The sequence below is a fragment of the Periplaneta americana genome, chromosome 11 (genome assembly GCF_040183065.1).
Source record: "Periplaneta americana isolate PAMFEO1 chromosome 11, P.americana_PAMFEO1_priV1, whole genome shotgun sequence".
Lineage (NCBI taxonomy): Eukaryota > Metazoa > Arthropoda > Insecta > Blattodea > Blattidae > Periplaneta > Periplaneta americana.
In genome coordinates, this window is record NC_091127.1 from 79,731,193 (window position 1) to 79,757,383 (window position 26,191).

The window sequence follows — 26,191 nt, forward strand, 5'->3', positions numbered from 1 at the left end:
ATTCCGACAGTCTATGAGGATGTTCCACAAGCGTGATAGCGAGATTGTATATGATTATAGGCATTAAGTAATAAAAATTTACATTTTTTTAAAGATATTTAGCATGCAGTTCATAATATTGCCACTATTTCTGCCAGTAAGAATGATAAAGGAGTGGTATGAAGTTCTTTCTGTAACCTGGGTAAGAGAAGTTTGATGAAAAATATGTAAATTTTAAGTGTTAATAGTTTACATTTTATCTAACTTTGTTACTCAAGACGAATTTTCATGGAATCACATTTATCAAAATTAGAGTAATTACCTCTTTGTTTGAGTTTTCCAACTCGTAATGCTCACTGCATATATGTAACATTTTCTGTATAAGGAGAACATCTCCTGTCCCAGCATATGCACATATCTGCAACATTGTCTGCGCCATGGATTTGAATGGATCTGCTAGAACTTCAAGAGCAACGCTAGTTGTTTCAATTGCTTCCTTCTTGCCTACAATAAATATGAGAATAAAGACGTCATTACTGAGGCACATAGCAGCAATGCAGAGCAGACAAGTTGTGGCATATGTCACAAGCCAGATTACATCATTCATCCCTTCTCTAAAATTCACATGCTAACTAAGGTAGAGTAGATCTGTATTCACTGTCTAGTAGTGGAATTCAATGCAGTTTGTTCGGAAAATATCAGTTTAAAGAGCAATGGGAAAATGAATACTTCTGTATTCAAGACAATCACAAAGCATGTATGAGTTCTGTGTTAATGAGCTTGGAATCAAAATGCGTTAAGTTCACATTTTATCGGAAATATATATTTTTTTTTTTAAATCTGCACTTCATCATTCTACATTTGACATTTGTTGCAATTCACATTTTTAGCCTGTTTAAAGCCAACCTGAAATCGAGAGTCTAATTTAGAATGTATTCTGTCCATCACCCTGAATGGATCAAACCATGTTTAGTCCATGAACTTAATATTCCTAACGAAACCAGTACATCAGAATAAACGTAATTAATTCACCAACTATCTTTAACAAATTTTCAATGTTGACTCTGTTCTAAAGTTTTGTTTGTAGTTACCGTTAAGTCCATGCGGTAAGATTTTAAAGGATGCATGTATTGCCTGGAATCTCTATTTAAATCTCCACACGCAGGCAATGAGTTGATAGTGGTGCTGTAATGTGGTATTTAAAACCAGGTAGAGGTCGTCTGCAATAAACATGGGTCTTTTTTACTACAGTTGTGGTATTAAACTCATAATTTGGTTAATCATTTTGAACAGTATGGTAAACTTCGAAAAACTCCAGCACCAAATATTGCTTGCACTGCCACGTTATTTCGTTTTGTTTCTTGTGAGATTTAAAAACTTTGCACATTCTCGCTGGCTTCTTTTTCTGCGGGTGATATATGACGGGGAAGATGAACCCAACATTTTGCTTGTAATCTTGTCGGTCAATTTTGAACTGAGTTCTATAACCGGACTGTACATCTTAATCAAGGTAACAGGGCTGATGAATCGGTATTAAATCATAAACATAATATAAGCCTATGGCTGCGGTGCGTCCGGAGTAATGACAGGCCTAATTGTGAAAAAAAAATAAAAATAAAAAATCTTGTTGATGTACCTACAGCATCCCTCTCCCTTCCAAGAACATTGCAGTTAGGCAAGGTTAATCCCCTATAAAATGTCTGCTGCCGGGTTTAGCCGAAAATTTGTATAGTTCCTTATTAAGTATAAGTGAATTTGGTTTTTTGTACATGAAAGCTAAAACCTTCTTCTCCAACTGGATTTTTTGAAAATCATTTTCGGGCTGAACTTTTAGAGAAATTGAGAAAAGAACATGGTCAACTGTAAAACGAGTTTACATTTATGTCAGTGCGTAACAAAAAATACTACATTCAATATAGGACACTAATTTTGTTTTTGAAACGCATTTTCTAAATTAACATAACCTCCAATACTTTCTTCTTTAAACCATGTGGTCAAATTTAATTTATTAAATATATATCATATATTTTGAACAAGATTTTTTTTATAGAAAAATGTATTCTGAATGTCAGTTCGTAACGCATGGAAATCATATAATAACTGTCTTCAAGTTAACTTTCCATTTGTATAAAATGCCTTTGGAAAGGAATGTGGTCACAATTTTAAAAAAATTCTACTTAAATGAGTGTTTTGAATATATATGTTTGTAACAAAACCATTTCAGTCCGTAATTTCGGAACAAATAGAATTAAGTACATGATTTTCAAAACTTAATTTTTTTTTTTATTTTCCGCACTAGTATCACCAAATTTTGTGTATAATTCTAAATATGCTATTGCTTTCAAACCTTTAAATTTATCAGAAGTTCAGGCGCTTTTAGTTTTTCGACTTTCCTGAAAAGTTTTAATTTGTGGACATAACACATTTTGATTCCAAGCTCCTCGTTTGGTTCTACATGCGTATGTGAGCAAAAAGTCTCGAAAATGAACTTCATTAAGAGTGATCACTCTAAATTGACAGATGCACATCTGATTTCCATTCTCAGGCTATACATATCTTCAGTATAGCCTAATGTAATGAAATGGACGAACAAAAAAATAATGCAGAGAAATGGGGCATGTTGTAGTTAAAGCTAAATTAATTACAGGAATGATTTTCCTTTTATATTCACATGAGAAATTAGATTTACTTTGGTTTTTATTATGAGATCAATATAGTCAATTTCACTTAAACTAGAAATTACGCACTTTTATACTTTTAAAAATGTCATGAATGATTTAATTTTTACATACAGTCGTACTACACAGGTCTAGACACCAATACAAGAATAAGATTTAGTCTGTTTCTAGCAATATGTTTTGATAGGAAGTAGGCTCCGTAAGTCATTTTATTCATGACTAAAGTTTCCCTAATCTGCTAAGACTACAACATGTTTTGTTTAAACAATTACTGAACGTCGTATAATCAGTTCACTTTAACCAATTGAATTTAAATGAGAAACTGTACATTAAATATTTCTAGATGTATTTTTCTTTTTACATATAAACGTGTTGTATTCGTTTACACACCATAATCCAATGTATGTAAGGTAATTAATTCAAATTTATTGGTTAACTTTAGTGTTATAACTATTGGGACCGTAAATCCTTTCGTCATTTTGTTTGTGAGCACCAGTTTGTTGTAATCTGCCACATGGTTGTAGATCATGGAGACGCCATTCATCACCAGTGAAAGGAGAACCAACGCTTCTCCCATGCTTCCACACACTCTCTGTCTCTCAGTTCTACATCCCTGGCATATACGCAAAAATGCAGAAAAATGGAATAGACGGAAGACAGTATAAAAAAATCAGTTTAACAATTTTCAAGTTATAGGTACTTGCAGGGCTGAGCAAAATACTGACATCCAAGTATTTCAAATACGAATACAAAATACTTCAAAAAATTGTATTTGAAATACAAATACAAAATACTTTTAAAAAATTCACCAAAATACATTTGCATTTCAAATACTCAATACAATATATAGGCCTAAAGAAATAAGAATATTACTGAAAATCTAAAATATCATACTAACATTAAAAGTATTTTTATCTCGAAGTTTTATATAAACACTGTAACTGAACATTCTTCCTTTACCCAGTCAGCAATGATATTATGCTACATATGAATAATTACTGCTCCCTTTCAAAAAAACCAGTTTCTCAAGAAGTTTATCAGATAAGGATCCCCTTGCTTGTAAATGCATAAATCTTGCAAAACAGAACAGTCTTTCTACAGGCGCAGAGGAACACAAACTTGTATTATACTTTATAAAAGCTTTTTTCACTGTTAGGTAATTCTCTGGAGTGCATAGGGTTGTCCGTTTGCCATTGAAGAATTGTATGAGCTCATACTCCACAGTAGATAAGTTCTTTTCTTTTTGATTTTCAAAGTCTGTTGTACTTGAGTTGAAAACATAAAAATTGTTTTCATCGTCTGAACTGACCAAAGGTGTAGCAGAGAACTGCTCAGCTGATTTCACGCACATATTCTGTATTCTCTTCTTATCATTTGGTGAGGCAGTGTCAGGCAGCCATCTCATCTTCAATGATGGGTGGAAGCAAGCTGCCAAAGTAGCTCAATTTGCTTCTGGGGTCAAATCAAACAAAGCTTTAAATCTTGATGAAAGCAAACTTATTAGGATTGGAGTTACTTGGAATAGATAGCGTAGATTGCTAGATAACAAAATATGTAATTTGTTTTAGAGGGAAATTAATGTGGACAAAAGTTGACCGTAATAGCACGTCTTCTCATTTTGCTTTAAATCAAGGGCTATGGCAATGGGTTTCAGAACTGCACAATATTCTTCAAGGTACAGTACTGAAACTCAATATCTTTGAAGATTGGCAATCCCAGTTTTTCACATATACTGTTTATCATGTTTGAATTGCAGTATTTGAGAGATAGAGTCATAAAGAGAATTCCATCGAGTTGGGCAAGGAAACTTGAATGAATATTTCAAGACGTCTAATCTAATTTCTGAGGATTTGGGTCCCCCAGACGCATTCCATAATGCTGAACATTTAGCGAGTGTTAGGTGATGGATCCTTGATGCTGTTGGAGATTTCTTTATGGCATTAAGGAAATCAGTTGTGGCAAGAAAACTAAGTGTATGGCTACCACATCTGAAATGGGTAGGCAAATAAGACAAAAGTTCATTCTTCAAATCCAAATCCAAAACTTGAAGGACAAGAAGAAGAAAAAAGTATTTTGAGTATTTGAAATACAAAATACATCAATTTTATGTATTTAAATACAAAATACTTTCGAAAATCCTTACATATTACAAAATACAAATGTATTTAAATTACGTATTTCAAATACATGTAATTCAAATACTGCCCAGCCCTGGGTACTTGAAATAAAATCTTTTCTGCCAACCTCTAAATGTCTGAGATACCGAAACTCAACCACCAATAAGAAAGGAAACATGAAGAAATTAAGAAAATTAAGGGAAAGAATTTAAAAGGAAGAAAGAATGAAAGAAAGAAAGAAAGAAAAAAGGAAAAAAGTAAAGGAGAGAGAAAAACTAAATAAATAAAAAAAAAGAAAGGAAAGAAGAAGAAACACAAAGAAAGAAGCAAACAAAAAATAACGTTGGTAAGAAAGAAAAATACGGAGAAATAAAGAATGTATGAAAGAAATAACAGATAAGAAAGGAAATAAAGAATGATGCAAAATAAGGAGAAGAAGGAATAAATAAAGTATTACCACAGTCTAGTATATACAGTCACGAAGCTCAATACGTAGGGAATATGCATCCATAGATAGTTGCTAACCACTAGGATCGCTACTATCGTCTCATCACAGACAATGTGAAATAGTATCGGCAAAGTCTATTGATCCTAGTACCCTAACAACTCAAGCTTCGCGCCGTATATACTAGACTGTGGTATTACCATGAGCAAACAAAGAAAGAAAAAGGAAATAAATGAAAGAAAGAAGAGAGAAGAAAGGGTAAAGGATTTAAAATATGAACAAAGAAAAATGTAAATTAAATATTAAAATATAAATAAACAAATAAATATGTAAATTAAATAAACGAATGAAGAAATAAATAAATATACGAATTAAATAAATAAATGGGTAAGAAATATGAATAAAACGATAAATAAATATGAAGAAAGAAAACATTTATGAAGAGTTAAAAAATAAGAAAATAATTTGGAAATGCTGCAGGTTTCTTATATCCACAGTATCTCTGAAGAACTTGCATAGAACTAACTCCGAAGGCTTCATTTCATTCAGAAATTAATTAAGAATAATTAAAATGACCATAAATCCATTGTACTCCAATTGAAATACATTAATCTCATGTAATCGCAATTATACTATTAAATCGAAAATGAAACCAGTCACTTACCAAGGTAACACAGTCCTAATGCAAGGGGCAGAAATCGAAAGTGTGTATTGCCGAGATCTGCCTCATTGGCGTCAAAAAGGACTTGCAAGATGGAGGACGTCACGTCATAATCACATGTAGCTACAGCTACGAGTCCACATGCAGCTGCAGTGAGTCCAATCACTTCTGGTGTAGATTTAGGATCTGTGAGTGCAGGCAATAGCAGACCCAAGATATCGTCTCTATATGAGCCCGCATATGCCAACCCTAAACCTATGAATTCAATCAGATTACAACTTATGTAGTAAAGACAGGTACCGGTAACTAATCCGTAAATAGAACTGCAAAGTAAAAGTAGAGCAGTAGTGTTATAGCATCTCTATAAATTCCTTTATCATTAAGTTAGTACAGCTCGGATGTTTAGGCATTTATAACAGTTAAAATAGACAGGCAAAAAAGGCAATAAAAACGTAAAAAAAAAAAGCACAATAAACTTTGAAAAAGGCATTATAAGTAAATTTTAAAAAGGCATATCTTTTAGCAATAAATTTAAATTATATCAACATAACACACATTTTTACTTCGTAGTTGACACATGCTGACTATACTTTTCTTTTTTTGTGATTAACTGTCTTTTCACAAACCTTAGATAACAAAACTGTTCCATCAATTGAAAACACTCGGACACCAAATTCACTAACGTAAGCATGAAGTTTACTTTTCAATGATTTACTGAATTCAGGAATTCTAGCTACCATAACCGATTTTATACCTTGTCACCTGACAATAACTGACTGTTTCTCACTCAATCACATGTAGCACAAAAATGTAACAGTAAGATTTGAAAATACCAATGCAAACAATTGAAAATGCTACGTAACAATTATTTCTATGAGAACGGTCTTAATATTTAAAATTATAAAGCTGATTGTTGGTATTGTGAAGACATGACATATTTTTGTCGATCATTATTCATATTACACCAATAGTATTAAAGCACGATTTATCAGCAGATTAAGCACCGAAATAAATTACTTTTATTTACTATTGTTACTAAAGTGTATCATTGTTTCATGTATTTAAATTTCATACACATTACATTACAATTAATTAGAGAATTGCAAATAAACAAGAAATATTGCTTTAAAATGACAAAAAAAAGGGCATTTATTATTGAATTAGTAAGAAACACCTTAACAAATGCAAAATAAAAATTGGCTCTATCACTTTGATTTACCCCAGATCACATGAAAATAATGATTTACTTCCACCCAGTAAAAAAGGATATTTTGCCAAACATTCGGGCCTAAGAATGTATTTTTCTAATCAATTTATATTAATTACCGGTATTATATCTAAAGGCCAGATGAGATATGCAAGTACTGTACATCATTCGCATTCAAAATCTTGAGGTTATGCTGGAATAGAGGTAATGTCATTATTTTAACGTCTCTTGACACTTTCCTTTAACAATTTCACATATTTCTGCAGTACTGTGCCCAATTGATTTCTGAGTATCTTAATAAGACATTGCAACCTTGTAAATATCTCTTGCACTCTAATTGTAGGTACCCTGTTTTGCTATTTTATAACCAAATGTATTAATGAAATGTTCAAAATTACTCGAAAACATCAAAACAAAATTGTTGCATTGGCCACTTATTTTTTGCTTTCAAAATATCCATTAAATATGAGCAGCCATATTCTAGTATATAATTGACAAGGAATGCTCACGAGACCATAAAAAAATATGTCTCAATTGCAGCTTTCCAAGTGCAAATTCAAAGCCCGTGAAAACATACAACATGCAGAATCTAGATCCAGCCAGAACATTTCGGCCTCAGGAATAAATTTTACTCCAAGATAGATCTATATACATCGCAAAGTTTTTCAAATACCGGTACTTCTACAACATGGTATGCTTCATTCAAATAACTTGTATCATATGTAGTATAAAAATACAAAATTTGAGTTTAAGTAAGCCACGTGACTGAGGCCCGGTCTAACTTGCCTCAGCCAATCAGTTGCTGCTGATTCCTACATAGATGTCAACATAATAGTAAATTTTCAGGCAATGGGGCTCTAAACCTGATTCAGAGTTATGAAAGTATAGCTATTTTTGTAGATCAAAACAGCTCCTTAACTGTCGAAATCAAACCTGTGACCATATAGGGTGACCAGACGTCCTCTTTTATCCGGACATGTCCTACTTTTTAGGGCTTTGTCTGGGATCTGGGCGGATTTTTAAAAAATCGAGAAATGTCCTCCTTTTTGTAACTTGTATGCCTAATATTTTTAAAATATCTGATTTGACGCCTTTTTCCAGGGTGCGAATTAAGATTTCCGATGAAGGGGGAATAAAATCCCAGATAGAGAATACCATACATAAACTTATTATTATCGTCATTCGATACGGCTCAACGCTTGGAGCACTGAGTTGCTTGTCTTCCATCTTGATCATAATAATAATAATAATTATATCCGTGAACAGGCTGAAGATAAGATGTGTAATTCCTAAGTTATTGATTGTTGTCAGCTTGCTGGTGATGATAATACAGAAATATTATTTTCTTTGCTTACTTTGTACCTTATAGTACATATACTCGTATTAAAACAATTATATTTTGTGAGAGGGGAATACAAGTTATCCCTGGCAGAGATGTTAATATGAATTTATGAGAGGGGGATAACTTTCCAACAGATGGGGAAATCCCCCCCGTCCCCCCGCTAATTCGCACCCTGCCTTTTTCAAGTAATTTGCCAGTAGGTGGCAGCAGCACCAACAGAATACGGTATCCTCTTTGTTAACATTCCTAACTCTCTTTGCTCCTCCTTTTTGATAATAATTATAGTTCCCATGGCTTTCATATGTAGCTAACTGTAAAATCTTCTTATATTATTAAGTTTCATCATAAGTACAGTATGCTATAATAAAATAGATATTGACATAATTTTAAATAAAATATAGGCCTAAGCCTAAATATAAATAGATATTTTCTGTCCTCTTTAATAATATAGTTCCCTTGACTTTCTTATGTAGCTAATTGTAAAATCATTATTATTAAGTTTTATCATAATTATTCTGTAATATGATATGATATATATTTCTTCACAGCACTTCTTTACATGTAACGGTGTACCTCACATTTCTGTATCCGGTGCCACCATTAACATATTATTACAATAACACATTATTAGCAGTATACGTCTACACACATACTCCCAATTCCGCTATGTACCTTTTTTTTATTACTTGGTCAATCTCCCCTTCAGTATTTCCCTACATTTCATTTGCTATTCTCTATTTGTTCATTAATCCTAATATATCTAATATTATATACTCCTTTCACACCCCCCTTTTCCTCTAACTACTATTCACTAAAATCTCAATTTCAATTTTTCTCTATAAATTATCATATTGAATTATTTGCCTATTTGTTCACTGACCTTTTATTCAATTACTGTTCCAACATTCAAATGTTAGTACTAACTTTATGCTGACACTTCTTCATTTCTCTAAACCCCTTCTCACTATTTTCACTCATTTCTATTTGCGCTCACTTTCACTTTCACACTATTCTGCTTACACCTAATCCATTGTCACTATTCTCACTTCCTATAAATACTAATATTTTATTTTACACATCTGCTTATACACTTTCTCTCTCCACTATACTTCTCGATCTTTTCCAGTTTCACTATACTTGCACTTTTTGATCACAACCCCAATTTTTTTTACACATATCAAATATCTCTGCTAAATCCTCAACTGTCGCAAATTCTGACTTTTCTTTACTGTTCGTCTCTGCCTTATTTCTGACTCTGTCTTTCTTTCTATTTATTTCTTCTTCTATTCCTCTTTTATTTCCCCCCCCCCACGCTTTCACTTTCACATACTAGATTTCCACTTACACTTGCACCCTTAGGCTGGGTGCACACAGAATCAGACGCGACGCTACGTTTTGCTTTACAATGCCTCGCGACAGCTTAAAACTGTCTGCTCGCGACAACTGATTTGCTGGCTGAGTCATTCCACGTCAAATCGCACAGCAATAAAACACGACCTTCTCGGAAATGGTCGAATTTTTTTTCATGAATTCCAGACATCAAATAAGGAGACCCGTATTTTTTTATTTTCACAATTATTAATTATTTGTGTAGTTATGAATATTTGAAGTTACTCAAATTATGCACGCATTGTTACATAAACTCGCTTGGAACTCTGTGTCTACATATAATTGAGATTTGCGGTTTGGCGCATTTGAAAGACTAAATACAACACTTTTTATTACTTTAGGCCTACCATAAATAAATTTAAAATTTGGCCTATTTTTTTAATCATTTCTTTTTCAAAGCAAAATTACTATATTAAATAGCCATGTTAAAAATCTGAAAAAAATATAGACTTGTTCGCTGATGTATTATCTGTAAACTACTGCATTTATAAATATGGGATCGGCACCCATACATTTGTAACAATTTATTTTCCGGAGGCATGCACGCGCTCGCGATGCCCAGCTAATGAACTGCTTGCAGCCATAGGCTAGAAGGCTGCCCGTGGAAATTTCCCGTTGCATCTGATGTCACCATACTAATCATCAAATGATTAATACCTTAAGGAACAGTAAATATCTTATCTAAAATTATTTTATTATTGTCAGCTCAGCTAAGAGGGGAAGCCCTTCACAGTTTATACTGTAATATAGCCAAGTGTTTGATGATAGCAAGACTGGGTAAGGCAGTAAACTTTATGGCAGTAAACAGATGGCATGAGAGAAAAATAATCCGTTTGGGTTTGAATTTCGCGCAGTGACGTGACTTCTATACAACATGAGTGATGGTAAAGATCGCGTAATATATAACAAGTGAAGAGCACAGGAAAAGAACGTGCTTTGTCCACTTTTTTTCAAAAATGAGTTATGCATGCTATGAGATGCAGGATTCATTGTAGTTTAAAGTTATTAATCGACCAATGTGAAAATGTGAATAGTCGAAGTGCTACAAGAGATTTTAGATTTGGCGTACAGGGAAAGAACGTGCTAAGTCCTCTCACTACAGGGAAATAATGTGCTCTGTCCTCTGTTTCTGTGATTCAATTTTTAGTTTCCTTACGGATTGGCATGCATGTTATAGCAGGAAGAAGGGAATTGGAGTAAAATAATATTCCATTGTTTTTCATTATTGTTATAATGAGAAAATTCGTTCTTGCTGCATAAACTTTATGTACAAGTATAAATCTTTTTAGTTTGAGAAATTCAGTTTAGAAGTATAAGTGTTGTAAATTTGTCACTTAAATTTTATTATTATTATTATTATTATTATTATTAATATTGTTATATTATTGAATGTTGAGTACTTCATCTGAGGATGGAACTCAGAGACCTTCGACTCCTAACAGTGTTAAGAAAAAGAAAGTACGATGGAGAATGACTGCAGTCATGAAGAAATTAAGGGTTCAATCATATGAAGTAGGAGAAGACTGCAACTGTTAGTTAAAGTGTTTCGAGGAAGTAAGTGCTAAAGAAAGATCAAGTATTAAAAGGCAATTTAATGATTTAGAAGACTGGAATCAACAATCATTACATATGACTGGGCTCATTACAATAATTCCAGTTTATCGAAAGCGATCAGTCATTACAGCAATGGAAGGACCAATAAATTGTATCTCCCAGAAGAACTATCAGTGAAAAAGATGTATGAAATGTTCAAGAAAAAATACCAAAATTTAATAATTTCATATGAAACATACAGAATAATGTTCAACACCAAATTCAATATAGCATTTGGATATCCAAGGAGTGATACATGCATATGATAAGTACACAGCTGAGATGGAAGTGCTGAATGCAAGACTGACTGAAAATAATTTAGATGGCAACATGAAGAAACAAGTTTTGGAATAAATTAACAAGATCACCAGTAACAACAAGGTCCATAAACTCAAAGTTGAAATATTTTATACCAGAAAGAGGAATGTTCGTTTAAGAAGTCGGAAGTTTGAAGAAACAGAAGCAATTTCCATGGACTACAAAAAAATGTATGCTTACCGTACATTAGTATCAATGATGTCTATTAGTATTACAGAAGGCAATTATCTGTTTACTCTTTCAATATTCATCAAATTTCAGATGAAATTTCAGTGTTTTTTAGTTGTACTGAAGATAATGGTAGAAAAGGAGCCAATGAAGTCGTATCCTTTTTAAATCACTTTGTGACAGGAATAATGGACAACAAAGCGGATATCTTGAAAATTTTTGTGATTCATGTTCAGGCCAGAGCAAGAATTATATTGTTCTGAAGTATCTTAATTATCTTGTGAACGAATTGAAACTTATGAACAGAATGAAACATTCGTTTATGGAATGTAATAAAATATAGGACTAACTAATACAAAAGCAGTAGCAGAACTTCCAATGGGTTGGGTGCGGATCATGGTACAAGCTCGAAGTAAACCTACGCCTTTTGATGTTGTGGTGTTCAATCAAGATATGATGGGAAGTTGGGAGTCATTTTTGCAGAAGAAATATTTGAGGAAATATTCATTTCTTACAAGGCCCATCAGAGGGGTAATCATCACAAAAGAACACCCTCACCTCATTCAACATCGTGATATGTGTAATGGAACTAGGATTTCATCGGTGGTTAGAGCTTCACTGCGATTTCGAGAGCAGCAATCTGAAGAATACCCATGTCCTGCTTACAGAGGCAAAACACAAATTATTTTGAATAATTTATTTTATATCTGCTAATTATTTAACTATCGGTAACATTATTTCTAACAAAGAAACTTCTCTGGTAATATCGAAGGAAAAGTATTAGGACCTCCAGATTTTGAAGGAATTTCGTGGACACGAAGATAGAGTGTTTTACACAAACCTTCCACACTAGACTGGGCTGTGCATTTTGGGTCAAAAGTGATTTTTATTGTTATTAGGTCCTGTGCAGTTTTGAACAAAAGTGGTTATTATTATTATTATTATTATTATTAGGCTCTGTGCATTTTGAGTCAAAAGTGAGCATTATTATTATTATTATTATTATTATTATTATTATTATTATTATTATTATTATTATTATTATGTCCTGTGCATTTTGGGACAAAATTGCACAAAAGTGATCTTTATTATTATTATTATTATTATTAGGCTTTGTGCCTTTAATTAGTTCATCCAAAAGTGATCTTTATTATTATTATTATTATTATTATAACTTATGTGTTTCGGGACAGAATTGATCTTGTTTTATTCTTATGAGGCCCTGCGCATTTTGTGACAAAAGTGATTATTATTATTATTATTATTATTATTATTATTATTATTATTACTATTACTATTATTATTCTTATTATTATTATTATTATAATTATTATTATTATTATTATAATTATTATTATTAATTATTATTATTATTATTATTAATTATTATTATTATTAATTATTATTATTATTATTATTATTATTATTATTATTATTATTATTCCCCACTCCACTTCATTACAGAAAAAGTTAAAAAAGGAAAGAGAAAATGTTTAACGTTATGTTATCATTTAAAGGTTTGTCAATCCCGTGATTTTGAAATTCTGAATGTTAATTCAAAATTTCTATACACACAATACGCACAAACAGACATACAAACACGTTTCCGGAAGAAAACAGCTTTACTTGTAATATTTAATCTAAAATTAATCCCTCCGTACATAAGAAGCACGTTTTTTCCCTGTAACTTATGACATTACTTTACGTAAATGTCAATAAAACTACAATTTTCAAAAATAAGGATGCAAACTTAAATTCAAATTCATTCAGATAACCTGTTCTTTCATACTGACTTAAGTGTTCATTAATATCTCCGTTAGTATCCATGGAATTCGGTTTCAAACTTTGAAATTGCTCTCCTGAAAAATTTGATAAAGTGGACAAAGCACGTTCTTTTCCTGTGCTCTTCAAGTGTTTAAATCCATTTACCTTCCTAATCACGCTTTTAAAAAGAAAAGTACACTAAGACGCGTAAGTCGAGACTTATTGATAAAGCTCAATTTAAAGGAGTCTTTGAGTTTGCAAATATGTGATTTGTTCCGTAAAAATCAATCTATTTCCGCATAGGTCAGGTGAAATTATATGTGAAGCCGGTAGTTCTTGTGATATTAATAAACATGAATCAAATGAAAGTGCGGACAGAGAAAGTGATTATCCCAGTATTTCTTCTAGCAGTTCTATGGATACAGTGCTAGAAATCAGTAATATTGAGGAATTAAACAAGAGTTTGATGTCAATAGAATCCCCTATCAAGAAAAGAAAGATACAACAAAACGATACCCCCGTGAAAAGTTTCAAAAGTAAAAGGCTCCTTAGCATGTTAAGTTTTTCATGTAGAAGATGCATCATCATCCATTCAAAAGTCAGCCATATTTTATTTTTGACGGAATGCAAAGAAAGTACAACCTGAAAATTACATAGTTATTGCAGACTTTTCTGAAAATTATTCATTTGTAATACAAGATTCAATACAAGGTGTGCATTGGAACATATGCCAAGCCACAATGCAGTACAATTTTAATTTTACTTCCTACTTTATTTTATTTTATATTCTCTTATAGGCCTATTAATATTACATCTGAACTGTGACCGAACACGAGCGCTGCTCATTTGGTCTCAAATTTTGTTAATACTACTGCATCTCCTTTTTTATATTGATTGTATTATTTTATTTCTATTTCTCTTGTTTGTAATTATATTCTTTATTCTGTATATTTAAATAAATAAATAAATAAATATATAAATCCTTTCGTAGTATATTTCAAAGGAGATACAGAAATTCGTTACAAAAGTAATGTCATCGCAGAAACCATGAAACATGACACCGATCCCTTTCACTTTTTTCAATCTGAAGCAATCAATTTCTTAAAGCAAGAATTCAACGATATGAAAAAAATCATCTACTTTTCCAATGGATCAAGTTCACAACACAAAAAAAAAAAAAAAAAAAAAAAAATTTTAAATAATTGCTTGCATGAAGACCATTATGGAATTAGTGCTGAATGACACTTCTTTGCAATGTCGCATGGTAAAGGTCCATGTGTTGGCATTGGAGATACTGTTAAAAGACTTGCCACGAGAGTTAGCCTATACAAGATCCTATAACAACACAAAAAAATAAAAAACTGATTAGTCACAAAAAACATTTCTAACGTGTCATTTATATTTTGTCCATTCAATAAGCACAAAAACCACACTGAAAATTTGTAGGCCAGATACCATAATCTAAAACCAATAACTGGTACATTAAAATTATATTCTTTCATTTCGTTGTCAAAAACTGAAGATTTAGTAAAACAATTTTCTTTCAAGAAAGAAGGTAGGCGAATTAAAATTTAAAATGTGAATGAAAAGAAACATTTGAAAAGCATAATGTACAATTATTTGAAGATATCATAATAAGTAAATTAGCAGTGTTTCCTCGAGTAACTTGATCCGTACTGGGTGTAATGTTGCAACGTTCAGTCAATTATCCAGTGCCGATAAACCTCTTAGCGCGCTTTAATGCTTCCCGTCCACTGCTGCTGCACCGACCGCTACACATTCTGTCATAAGTAATTAAATTTCCATTAAACTATTGGAGATCCCATTCTGATTTTTTCTGGAATTATTAAGAATACTTCAGTGCACCTAGTAGGCATTTTTTTAGATTTTTAATAGGGCTATTTCACATTGATGTATATGTTTTAAAAATTGAATTATAAAAAATATTTGAAATAATTATATTAAAATTAGTTAGTAAATATTTAATAAAAGACAGTACTTTAAGCTTTTAAATGCATTTTTCAAAAAAATTTTAACATCAATATCGTCAGAAATATGACGCTTTAAATGTTGCATTGTGCGACATTTTTAACGAATTTTAACATGTAATATTTTAAAAACATGTGGACTTAGGAGGAAATAAAAATACACTTGTTGGTTTATGAGATCCATAGAGTTGGTAAAAAAAATATAAACGCAATCAGAAATATGAAGGTAAAAATTTGTATAATTTTGTGCGATTTGACATGGAATGACTCGGCTGTGGGATTGGAAAACTGGCCTAGGCTGGAAAATGGCGTCAATAATAGAGGACTGTCTATATGAAAAATTATATTGTATTTGGTTATTATTTCCTAAGGACGCAAGCTCCTAAAAATCTATACGATTGAAAGAGTCTAAAAATTAAAATGTACTGCACAAAGGTCATTTTTTTATGTTTATGACTACTTCACGACTCAAAATAAAGAAAAATAATATATTAAATCAATAATGTGTGATAGTGTAGAGCAGAGAATTAGGCTTACTACAAATTACACTGGTCAACAGTCATTTTGCGCCGGACATAAAACTAACAAATTCTTGCTAATTTCGACCTCCTGAATTAAAAAATTACAAGCAAAATGTTCCATCACTTCTGGTTTTCGAGATGCACAATATAATTAATTTTCTATGCATTTTATTTAAAAAATCACCGTATTTCGTGTGTAACTATTTTGTTTTACAAATGTGAAGACCCATTATGTGAAAACAATATTAGTATAAGTAGGGCACCATGTTAGAAGCACTTGTAGAAAGGGAAATTATTTTCTTGCCCTTCTACGAGTCTATTTCGAGGGAGTGAAACAGGTTCGCGGTATAAATTCACTTGAGTTTACCTGATTTTACTTGAGATGTGCATTTCTTTCACGGTGAGCTTTAATTACATTACTGTAGTTTATATTTTGCAATATATCACCATGTCAAAACCATTTCTAGAAGCGGAAATTGTTTTATTGCCCTTTTCGGTTCCATTTGGAGGGGAAGAAACAGGTTCGCCGTATGAAAACGCTTCAGTTTACCAGGATATTTCTGTGGTGTTAGTATTCTGTGTAAGACGTGTATTTCTTTAAAGTGTGCTTTAATGATATTCAAAGTACGAATGGTTTATATGTGCGGATTTGAAGATTGTAGCATTGCTTTTTGGAATGCAATTAGGCCAAAATTTTGCTGCTTGCTGTACGAATTGGACAGTCGCGCTCGAGATATTTTATTTTATTTTATTTTATTGGGTTATATTATGACGCTGTATCAACATCTAGGTTATTCAGCGTCTGAATGAAATGAAGGTGATAATGCAGGTGAAATGAGTCCGGGGTTCAGTACCGAAAGTTACCCAGCATTTGCTCGTATTGGGTTGAGGGAAAACCCCGGAAAAAACCTCAACCAGGTAACTTGCCCCGACCGGAATTCGAAGCCGGGCCACCTGGTTTCGCGGCCAGACGCGCTGACTGTTACTCCACAGGTGTGGACTCGCACTCGAGATAAGCATTATAAAATAAAACGACAATCACTAGAGCCAAGGAAGAAAAATATTATACATCAACCCCTTGTACCTCAAAGCGAAGTAATTTTACCCCTTTTACACAATAAGTTAGGGTTAATGAAGAATTTTGTTAAAGGGATAAATTATAAAACTGAAGCATTTAAAAATATCCAGGAAAAATCACCTGCTAGTAATAATCCGTGGCGCTACACACCGTGAAGACCCCAGACCGACCAGCCGGCTGCTGGCCTCACGTCCACATGCCAAAACAGAGGTGGACGATCATCCAACTAGAATGGAGGTATCGTGTGGTTAGCATGATGATTCCCCCAGTCGTTATATCTAGCTTTCGCAACCGGCTTTCGCTACCTATCATAGATCCCCAAGTGCAACACGATGCTAGGTGGGCACCGGTCCCATACACTGGCCGAAATTTCATGAGAAAATTTCTTCCTCCATGAGGACTCGGACCAGCGCGCATTTCTTAACATTTCCTGCTATTAGTGATTCAAAAATAAAAGAGGGAGTTCTCAATGGACCACAAATTAGAGAAATAATTGACAATCACTTCGAATCTTTGCTGGAAGGAAAAGAGACAGCCGTCTGGATTGCATTCAAGGAGGTTGAATTAATTTTCTGGATAACTGTAGAAGTGAGAACTATGAATAACTAGTGAAAAACTTACTGTTGGCGTATTAAACTAGGGGTTGTAAAATTTCCCTGAAAATTCACTTCCTTCACTCACATCTTGACTTTTTTTCCCGAGAATTGTGCGATTTCAGTGATGATCATGATGAGCGCTTCCATCAAGAAATTTCAACTATGGAAAAAAAGATACCAAGGACAATGGTGTACCAATATGCTAGCAGACTATTGTTGGACTTTAGCTCGTGTTGTACCTGATGCCCAGTGTAAAAGAAAATGCAGAAAAAGAAAGCTGTAATCTTCTGAACAGTGAATATTTAGCCTTATTGTCATTATATAAAACAATATTTTGAATAGATATAAATTCCAAAATTTCTCAAAAACCGTAACCAATAACTGTTTTTATTGTCATATTCGTATTCAGGAGGCTCAAATTATATAGAAAACATATAGCACATGCCTAGCGCAAAAAAAAAAAAAAATGTTAACATTTGTTACGCAGTGTTATTATTATAAATTATTATTAACCTGGTGCTTTCATCTCATTTGCAATTTTTCACATATTTTCAGAAACCACATTATTCTCGTGATATTGTTTCAAAGATTGTACAGAATGTATCTTTCCTGCACTAAATCAACTAATTTATCCGCATCGAGCTCCATTATGAATAATGTGCACTACACAACAATAGTATTTTTCTTGTAAATAATGAAAGCATGCAATCATAGCCACTATTAACGCAAGCGCAATACACTGCAGCTATCAGACAGTCTCCTCGCGACGAACTTCTAGGAGTCATTCGATGTTGTCTCTTCATGTCTCCTTGTGTCTGCTCGCGACCGTTGTGCCGCATCTGATTCTGTGTGCATCGCATCATAAGAAATCAATGGGAGACAAGTACCACGAGACAAAATGTCGCGTCGTGCTGGGCCGCGTCTGATTCTGTGTGCACCCGGCCTTATTCTTTACACTACTTTCTTCCCTATCACTTCCTGACTCTTGGTTTCTATTTTTATCACCCCTCGCCTTTTTTCTAGCACCCGTGTTGTTTGTTCCGTTATTGTCAGCATTCCTTCTGGAGTGCGCTAACCTTACCGCCATCGTATGGAGACTAGGAATCCGCTTACGTTGCACAATCACGTTACTGTTTTCTTCTCCTTGCTGCGCCAACATCTTTACACTTCCTCGTACATCAGTATGTGGGTTCCTGAACTCATTACTATTCACTCCTGTTACCATGTGTTGATCTGCGACAATCACTTGTTCCGTGCTTGAAGTTGGGATGATTTTCTTCCACCATTCATGCTCCTTCCCTCCGCTTATGTGGCTAACGTCGACCCCTCTGTTGCCTTCTTGTTGTTTCCCTCTGCAGAGTTGAAATATGTCCACTGTCCTCTTTCGTTCTTCCCGTTAGTCCAAATTCTGGATGATCTTCATTCCTCAGGCAAAACTCCAGATCATACCATTTTCCGTTCACTTTCAGTTTATCCTCGTACATTTTAGCAAAGTGACCCTTCGCCCTCGCTGCTTTCATATAAGGTAGTAGCTGTTTTCTTCTATTTCTTACTTCAAATGGCATATCTGTTTCCACTCTCACTCCTGAACCACAGAGCCGTCCTAGATTATTCAGAATAGCTTCCTTTACTTTTGTATTCCTAAAGTTCAAGAAGATAGGTCTTTTGGTCCCGTTCCCTAACCTGTACGTATGGCCGACATGTTCTTCTCTCAACTCGATATTAAAGATCACTTCACATAAATCTCTCACTTTCTCAAAGGTATCCATCTCTTTTTCCCGGCCCCTTTCTTCGACCCCGAAAATTATTAAGGTGTTTTTCCTCATCTTGAGATCGTAGTCACTCATCTTCTTCTTTAATTTGTTATTCTCTGCCATCAACTCTTCTATCTTTTCACTGATGTTTTCTACTTTTAGTCTTAAATTTTCTAAAGCCTGGTTCTTCATTCCTACTTCTACTTGATTCAAGCCTGCATTATTATTCCTTTCCTCACTACTTAATTCACTTACTTTATCATTTTCTGATGTCTCTTTCTGTAACCACTGTTCCATCTTCTCTTACTGTATTCTTCCTCAGGCCAATAGCCTTTATACTGTGTTCGCGAGTTGTGCACACGCGACTGCTCTCTCCGGCGTTCTGCTGTAAACTCTATTTTGTAATAAAATAGATATTAACATACTTTTAAGTATGATATAAGCCTAAATTTATACTGTATATTGACGTAATTTAAAGTATAATATAGGCCTAAACCTAAATCAAAGTAGGCTACTACATATTTTCTGTCCTCTTTTTTCGAACAATGTCCTCCTTTTTGAAGCTTTGTGTCCTCTTTCTTATCGATGTGGATCTGATCACCCTATGATCATAGGAACTTTTTTTACTCAAAACAGTTTCGAGAGCCATATTCTAAGTTGTTATAATCTTTCTTTGTGAATCAATCTGTATATATTCAAAGACTACATTTACAGAATATTACATACCGAAAATTGCTCCAATCCGCAATACACAACTGTTATGTAGAACGTAATCCATGAGTAATGCCTTTGCAGGGTCACACTCATTCTTGACACCACAGTTGACAAGCCCGAGAGCAAGCAAAGCACCTGACTGAGGAAACAAAGTCCGACTTTTATCTCTGGATATCCAAATAGTTTCATAATTTTACTGCAGTGAAACTAAACTTAAACTTATACTGTAGTGATTAGAAAAGAAACATGTTACAATGATGATGTCAAGAACAGAACATTTTTCTTTGTACAAATATGTTTTTCAATTTTGTTGAATTGAAATACCTTAATGTAGTCATCTGAACTGTACAGATATCTGTCAATAGGTGACAAGCCGCCATCCACATCCCACAAATGGATGAGCCCCAGAGCAGCAGTGGCACTCAACATTCCTATAAGCAAAGAAATTTATGTAGGCTGATTCAAAAAGGATTTTATAACTTTGTGAAATTTATTCAGAAGACTTACATAATTGGTTGAAAAGTAATTTTGTACCAAAAACGCAGCAAGTTTTACCTCATACAGTCACTGTGGTTCGATGCGACTGCCATTGGTAATATGGCAGATATCCCACCTGAAATCAATTACTTCCCAAACTCAATGCAGCTTGCCCAGTATGATTTCTGCAACTAAGTCGGTACCGGTAATTCACGTATTGAGCTCATCAACATTGGCAGGTAGGAGTGGAACCAACACTCGATCTTCAATGAAACCTCATAAAAAGAAATCTAGGGGGTCAAGTCTGGAAAACAAGGTGGCCATGCTATCAGTCCTGCTTTATGTTATTGATAAAATTCCGGACTTCTATGCGGTAATGAGGTATCCTTCTTTGCTACCATCATTTAATTGTGAAATGACAAAATTCAAAATTGCAGAGCACATCCAGGTACACAATACTGTTAATGGCTCTATGCTTTCACTTTGCAAAAAAAAAAAAAAAAAGATACACCTTTGGACTGTCACAAACATGTTCCAGAGTTGCACGTGGATTTTCAAGGGAGTTGTGTTGTTGTGGATATTCTTACCACTGATATGAAATACCAACTCATCACTAAATACACTGAGGTTAGCCGGGGATGTTCGGGTTTTGCAGGTGCCGTTACCTGCCAAAAGATGGCATGATCACCAGGAACAGTGCGTCCACATTCTTGGTGCGTGCAACCAATGAGTGACACTGCAATTTCACTTTAGTTGTGTTGTGTTGTGAGAAGTAAGTTTGCGCTGAAAATTGTAATCTTAAACATTTAGTTAAGTTTAAAGTGTTCCGTGTAGCTACTGCTGTAAATGACTTATTCATTACGTGAATGTACTTATCTATACAATACATACATAAGGAAATGAAAATCTTGTGCGGCAACAAGACGCAAATTTCGGGAGACGTTTCCAGAGAGACCTGTTCCACCTGTCAGTACAATAAGATGACTTTATAAGAAGTTCATGTGGATAGGTTTGGTGAACGATGAAAAACCGAAAAGAGAATGCCGTGTTCTATCAGAAGAGAAAGTAGACGAGATTGGTGAAAGATTGATGAACTCGCAACAGTGACTGCAAATTTCATACAAAGATGTCAAATGTGTGTTGCAGTAAATGGAGGACATTTTGAGCAAAAAATGTGAGCTTAATAAGTAACTTTTAAGCATTGTAACAGTAGGATTGTAGACCTAAAAGTGCCAGAGATGCATGCGAGGACGCGGTAACCAACACACTGATAACAGGGCAGGCTCCAGACGAAAACTCGAGCATCCCCAACTGACCTCACTATAATGCTGTTCAGTGAAGTTTCACCTTCCTCTATCCAAATAGTTTTGCATAGAATCCCTGAAAAGTCATTTTATGTGCTTGCACAACAGTAAATCTGTATGGTTTCAAGTGCTTGTCTTCGTAAAATGCGCCAAGTACTCAGTTGTGGAATCCAGTCTCAGGAGATACACATCACATTGATTTGTAAGATTGCAGGCAAAGTTCTTCACCACTCGTTTCACGATAGCTTCAGTAACACGTGGGCATCTCAGGAATTTGTCATAGTAAACGGAACAACTCGTCTCAACAAAATTCTTGTGCCATCAAGAGTAAATAATTATGGGTCCACTAGGAGGATCCTTACCACACTCGATGCAGAAATTCTGTTGAACCACTGTTACAAATTTTGTTTCTTCAAATCAAAAACACATCAAGTTTGCTCTGCACCTGTGAAAGTACCCATTTTGAAATACTAGCCACTGGTGCTCATGATGAACGTCAGTAAATCTTGATGTGTTTTGCCATAAAATGACACTTCAGCTAATTATGTATGGACATCATTTTCAACATATGCTTTGATAAAAGGTAAGATCTATATAACGTTTTGTTATTACCTCTTACTTCAAGAGATTTGAACTAAAGACAGATCTCCTGGCCTGTAACACAAAAGTGATTAAAAAACTATGTGAAGTGATTAAAGAACCGTGTTGCTACAGAGAATTTATAGATTTGTTGAATTTTATCTTTAAAAGACTGTAGAGCTATCTTTCACAATCATCTATCTACATAAAATAAGTAGTATATATACATAATATACCGTATAACCAAACTAAAACCCTAGCATACTGCTTGGTAAATTAGGGTTCTTTTGAGCGGATATTTAATAATATTACCTCTTACTGGCGCATTATCTGTACAGGACCATAGATAGGCCTAAATCACCGCCATTCACTGCCTTCCTCCTGTGTGAGAGAGCAGTTGCATCTCCCCATTAAACACTCTTGCTTCGACAGCTTATAATGGCCAAATGGAACTAAGCAGAGGTCTAAATGTGACGGAATTTTCTAAGAGCTCATACACTATTTTTAATTCAATTCTTCACCACCGCTGCCATTACAACCATGACCACAATGGCTACTCATGACCACAACTGCTGAAATTGATCACCACATACCATCTACTTTCCATGACTCATCATGTTGCCAATATTCTCGAGGCAAACTAGACAAGAGAAGGAATTGGCACAGAAGCAGTCCGTAAGGGAAGAATACAAGTCACTCCAAATTGTAAATCGAACCCTGGGCTGTTGAGTTTGTTACACTTATATTCCATATTGTTTTATTAAAACAGTTTAAATAATATATTACAGTTTCAAGACATACTTATAACAGCATGTTCCCTATAGTTAAAATCTTTCACGTTCTACATGTCATGAGGAAAAAGTTCCGAGGATTCTTTTTTCCCACAGCTTTAGATTACCTAAAATTGTTGTTTTCCAATGCCAGGCGTTTAACAAAGTCATCTGACCTCTTATACTCCAATATTTTTCAAAGATATTGTATGATTATCCACTGATGCACAGATTTTGAGATATTCCGAATCCATTTCTTGATTTGGTTGCACAATGGGCAGTTAGGGGACTGATATATTCCAATTCTATACAGGTGCTTGACCAAACAGTCATGACCTGTTGCCAATCTCAATGCAGCTACAGACAATTTGCGTGGTAAATTGGAAATTAACTGTGGATTATGATGCAGAGAGTTTTTTTCCCTTGAGATTATGTTATCAAATTTTGTTTGTTGAAGTCTAAGTATGTAGATTTAATAAATCTTTTCACAGAGTAATAAGTAGATTTAGTAACAGATCTATAAGTAGCAGTGCTGCCCTTCTTTGCTAAAGCATCCGCATTCTCGTTTCCCAAGATTCCACAATGGGATGGTATCCATTAGAATACAATTCTTTTATTGAGTGTTATTAATTGAGAGAGCATTTTAGTTATTTCTGCTGTTTGAAACGAAGGTGTGTATCTAGAGACTATTGATAGAATAGCTGCTTTGGAGTCTGACAATATAACTGCATTCTTAAATTTATTGATGTGGCATAGAAGATTCCTGAGGCTTTCACTTATTGTAATGATTTCTCCCTCAAAACTTGTTGTTCCATATCCAAGAGATCTATAAAGTGAGAAGAGACCGCACGTAACACCTGCATCTTGTTCCCTGGAGATCAAGAATCCACCGGTGTATAAATGAATCCAGTTTTGTGGAGGGTACCTAATATTAATTGTCTCTAAAGATAATTGTTTCATTATTTCAGTCTGTTAAATTTAGATTATACTCTATATTTAAAAGAGTTAAAGGTTTGGTTTAATTTGTGAGTTTTCTTTTAAATTTGGGATATTGATTTTCTGTTTTAATTCTTGAACCATGAATATGAAACTTTTTTTGAGTTTTTAATCTACAGAGAGGACTGTATGAATTCCAATTGACACTTTACAAGTTATATCCTATAAGAGGGACAGAATGGAATTAAGCAGAGGTCTAAATGTGACGGAATCTTCTAAGGGCTCATAAGCTGTTTTTAATTAAATTCTTCACCACCACTGCCATTACGACCATGACCACAATGGCTACTCATGACGACAATTGCTGAAACTGATCACCACATATCATCTACTTTCCATGACTCATCACCGCATGTCGCCAATTCTCAATATTCTCGAGGCATACTAGACAAGAGAGAGAATGTCACAGAAGCAGTCCTTAAAGGAAGAATACAAGTCACTCCAAGCTGTAAATCGAACCTTTGACTGTTGAGTTTGTTACACTCCTATTCCATATTATGTTTTATTAAAATAGCTTAAATAATATATTACATTTCAAGACATAATTACAACAGCATGTTGCCTATAGTTAACCCCTTACTGCATTCTGGGACAGATATGGCACACACCGGTTTTATATTCATATAATTTATAATAAAAGCATATAATATTTCAAACTGCATACTGGGACAGATATGAGACACGGTCAAGAATTGGATTTGACCATATGTGACATCAGTTGAGAAAGAAAGAACTACTTAAGTTATTTGAATATTAAACCGGTGCGTGTAAGACTGCCCCATGCAGTAAGGGGTTAAAATCTTTCACGTCTATATGTCACGTGGAAAAAGTTCCAGCATTCTTTTTCCAACAGCTTTAGATGAACTAAAATTAAACACATCTAGGGAGTCGTACAAATTCTCAGGTATCATACACGAATAATTGTTTTCTATATTAAAAGTACATATGTTTATTTTATTGTTTATTATTATGTGATATCTTACCATTTTCTTTATTTCTGTAGATCCAGTTCTTTCCATCTTCTCCAGTCACCAACTTATCTTTACCAAATCCTGCATTCACAAATGCATTCACGAAACTCGAGGCGAGATTGTTTCTTGCTGAATCAACAGGTGTGTCAGAAAAAAAAGTGGAACGTAGATTAATACCTTCAAGCCAGGTTTTGTATATCTCATTCGGGGTTTTAGGTTCCATAATATCCAACTGAAAACACAGTTACAACATATCAAACTCCATTAAAAGTAGGATAGTATTCACACATCCTATTCGACACAATCATGAACACACCTCATCACAACAGGAAACCAGAAGACAGCACGGAATCTTCTCTAGGCTTCGGACAATGAAGAATACCACTTCGAAATTAGTCAGCCAGGTAAATTGCAAAAGTTAACATAGTAAAGATATCATAAAGTTATTCAGTGATAATATTCAGTTGGAACTAGTGGACAGCTTCAAACATTTGGGGTGTACTGTAAGTAGTAACATGAGCTACTGCCAGAAAGCCAAAATAGAAGAATATCAATGGCAAAGAAAGATTTAATAGAAAAAGGAGCATCTTCTGCGGACCTCTGGAAGACGAACTAAGGAAGAGACTACTGAAGTGTTTCGTGTGGAGTGTGGCACTGTATGGGGGCAGAAACATTGACATTACGACAAAGTGGAGAGAAACAACTAGAAACATTTGAAATGTGGATATGGAGAAGAGTGGAGTGTGTGAAATGGACAGACAGAATAAGAAATGAAGCTATGC

General features: G+C 34.1%; 1 protein-coding gene across 2 annotated transcripts in view; it reads right to left on the reverse strand.

Moving 5' to 3' along the window:
- LOC138709123 (26S proteasome non-ATPase regulatory subunit 2-like) overlaps positions 1-26,191 on the reverse strand; it is a 78,375-nt gene that overhangs the window by 20,831 nt on the left and 31,353 nt on the right. The window contains exons 8-12 of one of the 2 annotated variants that reach the window (XM_069839658.1): positions 25,422-25,641; positions 20,637-20,743; positions 20,325-20,451; positions 5,884-6,135; positions 302-483 (exon numbers count right to left, since the gene is read on the reverse strand). In XM_069839658.1, the coding sequence (XP_069695759.1) occupies positions 302-483; positions 5,884-6,135; positions 20,325-20,451; positions 20,637-20,743; positions 25,422-25,641 (888 nt within the window). The remainder of the gene's footprint in view (positions 1-301; positions 484-5,883; positions 6,136-20,324; positions 20,452-20,636; positions 20,744-25,421; positions 25,642-26,191) is intronic. The other variant, XM_069839659.1, reaches the window with a different exon arrangement.